The 9,090-nt window shown below is 37.2% G+C and overlaps 1 protein-coding gene across 1 annotated transcript in view; it reads left to right on the forward strand.

Moving 5' to 3' along the window:
• The window catches only part of CLEC9A (C-type lectin domain containing 9A), an 11,988-nt gene extending 9,467 nt beyond the window's left edge, over positions 1–2,521 (forward strand). Inside the window, 3 exon segments of the mRNA XM_007937168.2 lie at positions 375–526; positions 1,434–1,555; positions 2,410–2,521. Coding sequence (XP_007935359.2) covers positions 375–526; positions 1,434–1,555; positions 2,410–2,521 — 386 coding nt within the window.
• Positions 2,522–9,090: the final 6,569 nt, after the last annotated feature.

The following is a 9,090-nucleotide window of genomic DNA, read 5'->3' on the forward strand; positions in this document are numbered from 1 at the left end:
TGTATACACAGGGAGACAGCTCAGGGGTCAGGAGACACAGGGAAGAGGTAACTATGGGGAGGAAGTGAGAGGGAAACTGTTGTATTGTGGGAAATTGCAGTCCATGTCATTAAAAAAATGTATGTGACCTGCTGAATGGAAAGTGAATTTGCTCTGTAAACTTTCATCCAAATCACAATTAAAAAAAAAAAAAAAAGTTTAAATCTTACTGTACTCAGCTTCAGAGAAACTGGAATTGCTAAGTGTTATATCACGTGAACCACTGGGTGAGGGTGTACAGCTTCACTAAGAGTGATGCAAGTGTTAATTTTTAATAGAAACATGACTGTAATTCTTACCATGAAAATAGTAAAGTAAAATGTTTCTATTCCAAGCCCATAACTGCAGCCCTTGTCCAGACAACTGGATTCAGCATGGGGAAAGCTGTTATTTTTTCTTTGAAAAATGGACACTTTGGCACCGGAGTAAAGAGTATTGTTTCAAGGAGGGCTCCAAGCTTCTACAGATAGACAGCAAAGAAGAAATGGTAAACAATATTTTAGGTCTCCTATCATTCCGAACATACTGAGTTAATTGTTGAAAGAAAGCACTGATTGCCACAAGGCAGGATTCCTTAATTCTTCTATCACAACAATCTATTTGTTAAAATTTTAAATGAGATAAATTTGTTTTTCTTTTAATGAGGGAATCAGAAGAAACAAGATACTCATCCAGAAACTATGAAGACTATGTTAGTTCTATGTTCTTTGTTTAAAAAAGAAGAAGAAGAAGAAAAGAGGTGGGGCAATTGTAGAAGAATATAATTTTGTGCCATGCTAATTCATTCCAAAAAATACATACATTATAATTTTGTATGTTTGAAATTTATTTATTCCTTTAAACGGTGTAGGGAAGTGCAATAACCTATAACAATCTGTAATTGTGAAGGAAAAACAAAGACATAAAAAGTGAGGAGATATCATGAAATGGATAGGTCTGAAAAATAAGCATTTTACTATTATGGATTTGGCAAAGTTTCTTCTAACAAAATACAATTATAGGCAAGTTGCTTATGGAATCTCCTAGACTCTTTCTTGGATGGGAGTGTACTGGGAACGAATAACCCTTGTGCTTCTATGATGCCAAGGACAGTTTCCTTGCCCTGATAATGAGAGTTCAGTACAGCATTTACCTTTATTGACGTATTCTATCTGCTCGACTCTCAATCTCTTAGGAGTGTTTTAATACCAGCTACTTATTTTTCCGTAAACACCACTGGTCATATACCAAGAGAAAAGAGTCTGTAATTTTTTTTTCTAAGCCCGCTCCTCTTCCCCTAGTTCCATGTTTCCATTAATTTCTTTATAGGCAAAATGTTACACTTTTATATATTATAGTAGTATTTGTTTTGTTTGATACCCCTTGGGTCATAGTTCAGCTCTTGTTTCTCATAGAATTTTATAACTGATATCATGAAGAAGACCAAAAAGGACCACCAGTACTGGGTTGGACTGTCTCAGGATGGACTCAGTGGACTTTGGCTTTGGCCAGATGGCTCCTCCCCTTCCTCTGATCTGTAAGTGTCTAAAAGAAATATTGCAAGAAAAATCGAAACATGAAGGGATTCAAAGGCTTATTATAGTTTGTATGTTAAATTTCCTCCAGGAAACCTAACAAGCATGATAGCTTCACAGGTTACTAATTACAATCAAAGTCAAGGTAATTAAGAGTAGCTTTCTGCCTTCTAAATATTGCTTCTTCTCAGATCCACTTCCATTAACCTCTAGAAAATGTATATCGAAATTTGAGCGTCTGATTGAACAATTTAAGATAGAATATTTTTCAAGTAAATTTTCTTTATATCGCTTAATAACTAAGGAGTGCTAAGGAAAGGAGCTTGTGGTAACTGTTAAGCCATTTTCATATTAAACTTTTCAAATAGAACTGGAGATATGGGTGAACAGAATCAGGTGTCTAGTATTTTGAGAATTAAGAGTCAAGAAAGAAACTCTAATTTAAAGCCTATGTTAGCATAGCCGGAATCTCTGGTAGTATAGTGCCTAAAGCACTTGAGTGCTAACCAGAAGGCTGGTGGTTCAAATCCACCAGCCACTCCTCGGAAGGAAGGTTGGGGAAACTACTTCCATAGTGATACCCCCTCGGAAACCCAAGGAGGGGTCACTATGAGCTGGGGCCGACTCGATGGCACATAACAACAACAACATTAGCCTAGCCATTTTATGTGTTTTTGTTGATATTATATTAACATATTTTTTATTGAGATAAAACAGCTCTGGTATTGAAAAAGGAGTCTGAAAGCACCAGAGAGGGGTGCGAGAAAACTACACACCTCTCATTAGCTACTCATAAGAACATCACAGTAGCCCCTATATATATAATCTCAAATATAACACTGACTTTTCTCTATAGGTGGTCAATTCAGAAACTCCAATCAATTAACCAGGACTGTGGGTACCTCAAAGAGAAGGCCCTTTTTTTAGCTAACTGCAGCAGTTGGAAATATTTTATCTGTGAGATGTAAGCTTTGTGATCCACTATCTGAAAAAAAATTGTGCTGTAAGCAATCTTGCTATCATACTCCTTTTTGGAAGTTGTTGTTGTTGTTGTTACGTGCCATGAAGTTAGACCCAACTCATAGAAGAGGCCATTGGAAAACCTGCCACCAAAAACCACAGAGCAAATGACAAAGTAAACCAATGTGTGGGCTATGAAAACTAACTGAGTTTTGAATTTATACTTGGAAAAATTCTTTAATGTCCTCCAAACTTTTATTTGACGTAACTCCAATTGCTAAGAATAAAACTGATTTAGAGGTACCAGGGACAAAACACTGAAAAGTGAAGAACAAACTGAAAAAAATAATAATTATAATTCCCATTTGACATTTTGTGTATGTGTTTGTCTGGAGTAGCCATAATCTCCACACAGAAATCTGTAAGTCATTGCAGAAATGGTATGGTTCTAGCTTGATTGTATTGTTGAGCTCTTCTGTATCTTTGCTGAGTTTTTTTTTTCCAGTTGACCTGTCCCTCTTTGAAAGTGCTGTGCTAAAGTCTCCTACCACTATTGTAGAGTTGTCTATTGTTCCTTTTATTTTTAATAACCAGTATTTTTCAATAAATAAATAAATAAATGTGGTCTTTCAAACTCACTGTCTGCCAGATCTTTCTTGAATTTCTCTAAGCTTCCAGTATGTTATCAGACTGATAAAAAGTGAGTGGGAGGACAGAGGTACAGATTTTGAAGTTGGAAGGAAGCCAAGCTTCCTACTTCAGCTTGTCAGATGACACCCTTTTTAGAATTGCAAAATTCTGCTGGAGAGGTGAACTACTACACTTCATGTAAGTGGAATAGTCAGGCCACCAGTATCACTTTATCCTCAATAATGGACAATGTAAGTTTTCTTCCTTGCACAGGCTATCTCCACCTGTCAATAATCAAAGAGCTCAATCTCTGAACTCTAAGTTAACATTCTAGCAATTTAACTTTTAAGTATGTTCGTCCAACAGATACCCTCTGTATCCAGAACTCTAACAGTCCTTGGGAACAAAGAAATACTGAACCTTTCTTTGAGTTTATCATACAAACAAAGATAGAAGCATGTAAATATAATACAACCTTGTCGTAATATTGGAGATATGCACAGGTGCTAAGAAAATTTGAGGTAGTATTACCTAACCTAGACAGATGGCTGGCCTTTCCATCATCAATAGACTGATAATTAAGCATCTGTGTACGAGTTTATATCTGTGATAAAACACAACAAATAACACCAAGCTAATCTGATGGTTTACTTGATATGCGTAACTGTTGTTTGCTGCATAATAATTAAGCCCAATAGCAAATTTAGGGAGCACTCTGCTTCTTAGATATAAACAAACAGATGAACTGTCATGAAAACCCTCTTCACCACTGGTTAAGCTGAGAAAAAGCCTTACCTGATGACACCTTTTTCATTTACAATTCTCATGATTTGGATCTTCTCTATATTTTTTTATTTGTTTGTTTGTTTTCTGTTTCATTTATTTCTGCTCTGATCTTTTTTATATTATTTCCTTACCAGAAGGCTGGTGGTTCAAACCCACCAGCCACTCCTCAGAAGGAACATGGGGCAATCTACTTCCGTAGTGATACTGCCTTGGAAACCCAAGGAGGGGTCACTATGAGTCAGTCTGACTCGACTGCACATAACAACAACAATAGATACTGTAGGATTCTTTTCTTGTTCTTTTTCTAGTTGTTGGAGTTGATAAGTTAGAGTGTTGATTTTGTTTCTTTCCTCTTTTTTGATATATACATTTTTTGTTCCTCTCAGTACTACTTTCACTATGTCCCATAGGTTTTGGTATGATGTATCTTCATTCTTGTTTATTTCTAGGAATTTTTTTATTTCAGTTTTTATTTGTTCTATTACCTAGTAGTTTTGAGCAGGGAATTGTTCAGCTTCCACATGTTTGATGTCTTTTCCTTGATCTTCCTATTATTGATTTCTAACTTTATAGCATTGTGCGCTGAGAAGATGCTTTGTAGTATTTCAATGCTTTTGAATTTATTGAGGCTTGTTTTATGTCCTAACATATGATCTATTCTGGAGAAAGATCCATGTGCACTGGAGAAGAATGTGAACTGTGAATTGTTGGTTGGAATGCTCTGTATGTGTCTATGAGGTTGAGTTGGTTGATTGTATTGTTGAGCTCTTCTGTATCTTTGCTGAGTTTTTTTTTTTTTTTTCCAGTTGACCTGTCCCTCTTTGAAAGTGGTGTGGTGAAGTCTCCTACCTATTGTAGACTTGTCTATTGTTCCTTTTAATTCAGTTAATATTTGCTTCACGTAGTTAGGAGCACTTACATTGGGTGCATAAATATTTATTATCATAATGTCTTCTTTGTCAATTGACCCTTTCAGCATCATATAATGTCCTTCTTTGTCTCTTATTATGTTTTTCACCTTAATGTCTATTTTATCAGAAATTAATATAGCCACTCCTGCTCTTTTTTTACTTCTGTTGGCTTGATATATATTTTTTTTTTCCATCCCTTAACTCTTGATTTGTTTTTATCTTTGTGTCTAAGGTGGGTCTCTTGCAGGCAGCATATCAATGGGTCTTCTTTTCTTATTTAGTCTGCCACTCTCTTTCTCTTGATTGGTGCATTTGTCTCATTCACATTGAGTGTAATTAGTGACAGATATGAATTGATTGTTGTCATTCTGTTGTTTGTCATGTTGTTGGTATTTCCTTGGTCTATAAACTTTTCTCTACTGAGTTTGATTTATTGTCTAATGCTTCCTCCCTTTTCTTCCTTATTGTTGGTTTTGTGCTTGTTAAACCTATATGTTTCCTTCCTTCTGAGTTTGCTTAGGGGGACTGTTAATTTTCTCTATGGTTACCTTGGAGTGAATTCTTGTCTCTACATCTTTAGAATAGTGCATTCTATGGGTGTCATCACAACAGAACTGAAATAGAAAAGATACTGACAGAATAATATGAAAAACTGTACTCCAACAGATTTGATAATCTAGAAGAGATTAACAAGTTTCTAGAATCACAAGACCTACCTAAACTATCCCACTCAGAGATAGAATACTTGAATAGATCTAAAACAAAAGAAGAAATTGAGCAGTCATAAAAAAACTTCCTACAAACAAAAGTCCTGGCCTTGATGGCTTCACTGGAGAATTTTACCAAATATTCAGAGAAGAATTGATATCTATTCTACTCAAGCTATTCCAGAACAATCAATGTAATCACCACATAAACAAAACAAAAGAAAAGAACCACATGATTATATCAATCAATGCAGAAAAGGCAGTTGATAAAATCCAGCACCGATTCCTGTTCAGAACTCTTAGAAAAATAGAGATAGAAGGGAAATTCCTCAACATAATAAAAGGCATATAGGCAAAGCCAATGACCAACATCATTATGATGGAGAAAGGCTCAAGGCATCCCCTTATGAATGGGAACCAGACAGGGATGCCCTCTATCACCACTTCTATTTAGCATTGTATTGGAAGGCCTTGCCAGAGCAATAAGGCAAGAAGGAGAAATAAAAGACATACACACTGGCAAAGAGGAAGTAAAACTATCTCTGTTTGCAAATGATATGATCCTGTACATAGAAAACCCAAGGGATTCAATAAAAAACAAAAACTATTGGAACTAACAGAGAGGTTCAGAAAAGTGGCAGGATACAAAGTCAACATACAAAAATCATTTGGATTCCTCTACACCAACAAAGAGTCCTCTGATACAGAAATAAGGGAAACAATACCATTTACAGTAGCTACAAAAGATAAAACATATAAGGAATAAACCTTATCAGAGACACAAAAGACCTATACAAATAAAACTATAAAACACTGCTGTAAGAGACAACAAGGGCACTACATAAATGGAAGAACCTACCTTGCTCATGGATAGGTAGACTTAATATTGTGATAATGTCAATACTACATAAAGCAATCTATGCATTTAACTCAATCCTAATCCAGATTCCAACAAAATTTTTTAAGGACATGGAAAAACCAATTACTAACTTCATATGGAGAGGAAAGAGATTTCAGACAAGCAGAGCACTTCTGAAGAAGAAGAACAAAGTAAGAGGTCTCACACTCCCAGATCTTAAGAACTATACAGCCACAGTAGTCAAAACAGCATGGTACTGGTACAATGATAGACAAATAGACCAATGGAACAGAATCGAAAGTCCAGAAATATATCCACCCACCTATATGGACAGCTGAACTTTGACAAAGGTCCAAAACCCACTAAATGGAGGAAAAGACAGCCTCTTTAACAAATGGTGCTGGCAAAACTGGATATCCACTTGCAGAAAAATGAAGCAAGACCCATATTTCACTATATATACGAAAACAAATTCAAGTTGGATCAAAAACTTAAGTGTAAAACCCAAAACTATAAAATTCAACAAAGATAAAATAGGGCCAAATCTGGGGACCCTAATTCATGGCATAAATAGACTATCAAGCATAACCCAGAATGCACAGGAGGTAGAAGGGAACCTAGATGACTAAGACCTTTAAAAATTAAATTCCTTTGTGCATTGAAAGACTTCGTCAAAAGGGTAGAAAGAGAACCTACAGATTGGGAGAAAATATTTGCCTACAACATATCTAATAAAGGACTTATTTCCAAAATCTATAGAAAACTTCAACACCTCAACACCAAAAAGACAAATAACCCAGTTCACAAATGGGCAAAAGACTTGAACAGACACTTCACCAAAGATGATATACTGGCGGCCAACAAACACATGAGAAACTGCTTGAGATTATTAGTCATTAGAGAGATGCAAATCAAAACAATGATGAAATATCATCTCACTTCAGCAATAATAGCAAAGTTCAACAGGTCAGAAAATAACAAATGCTGGCAAGGTTGCGGAGAGATTGGAACCCTTGTGTACCCCTGGTGGGATTGTAAAATGGTACAACCACTGTGGCATATGGTATGACATTTCCTTAAAAAACTGAAAATAGAAATACCATTTGACCCAGCAATTTCATTACTAGGAATATATCCCAAAGAGGTGAGAGATAGCACTTGAACAGACATATGTACACCTATGTTCATCGAAGCACAATTCACTATAGCAAAGAGATGGAAACAACCCAAATGTCATCAACGGATGAGTGGATAACTAAATTATGGTACATGCACACAATGGAGTACTATGCTACATTAAATAACAATGAGGGATATGGGAATCATCTCACAACATGGATGAGCCTGGAGGACATTATACTGAGTGAAATAAGTCAATTACTGTAAAAAGACAAAGGGTTTGCTTGGGAAAGGGAACTCACTTTGTACATTACTGGGGTGAGGAGGGAAGGGGAAGGATTAATTTTGGGATAGTTGGGGCCCACACACTGACATGGGTAAGGGGAACGATATATGGAAAGAGTCTGGAACCACTATGATAACATTAGGAAAAGGAAGGACACTGAATTGTGCACATAGGAGATAGATGACAGATGCTAATACCAACCAGTGTGCCCACAATACTCCATTACCATTACCACCAAACACCAGGCTACAGATAAACACTTAAACACCTGATAGGACCAGATGGGGGTCAGGGAACAGAAATACACTCTAACCAAGGATAGATTCAGTGCAGGCTAATCTTGCACAGATACCACTGACACAAAATACCTGCAATCCTTACAGAAACAACAGAAGACAGACACAGAGCAATCCCTCACAGACACCCAGTCACTATGGGAGAAAGATCCAACAGATCTACCATTTCAGGACCTACCGTTTCAGGACCATAATACTGGTCACAGACTCAACTGGCACAACAAAATACACAAAAGCCTTGTTCCTCATCCTACACTGGTAAGTAGCAACTGGGGTCTTAAAAGCTTTCAAGCAGCCATCTAAGATGCACCTAATGGTCTCCTAGTGTCGGAAGCGAAGAAGAGTGCAAAAAAAAACAAGGGCATTTGGAAGCAATCAGCCCTAGGACATCATGGCCTCCGAGACCAGAAGAACTAGATAGTGCCCAGCTACTAATGCCAACCACTCAGGAAAGGATCAAATCTGGAAATCCTGGATAGAGTGGGAGGAAAAACAGGAACAAAATCCAAAAACTCAATAATGACCAGAATTACTGGTTGGATGAAGTTTGTTCAGACCCCCAATACTATGGCCCTGGAATGCATTCTGCTTCTGGAATAAAGCTCACTCCCAGGGGCGGGCTCTCAGCTGAGTACTTAACAAGATGTACATGCAAACAACTCAACCCAGGTGGTCGCATCCACATACTCTATGGAAATACATCTCTTGGAGCAATAGACCACGGGGCACCAGAGGAGCAACATTCACATGGAGGTAATGCAGGACAGACAGGAGTGCATAACTGTGAGGGGCACCAGGGGAAGGTTACTGGGCAGGGAGGGGAGGAGACTGGGTTTGGGTTGGGGATGGTAAACGGGGAGTGAAACTACACGTACACATAACGCTGAATGTAAAACAAACTCATAAAATAAAATAAAATAAAGAAAGAAAAAAAAAACAGCCTTATCTGCAGCCTACCTCTTTTTAACCTCTGGGAGTTTGTC

This window comes from Orycteropus afer, unplaced genomic scaffold (genome assembly GCF_000298275.1).
Source record: "Orycteropus afer afer isolate SDZICR_OR568_19922 unplaced genomic scaffold, OryAfe1.0 scaffold00040, whole genome shotgun sequence".
NCBI lineage: Eukaryota > Metazoa > Chordata > Mammalia > Tubulidentata > Orycteropodidae > Orycteropus > Orycteropus afer.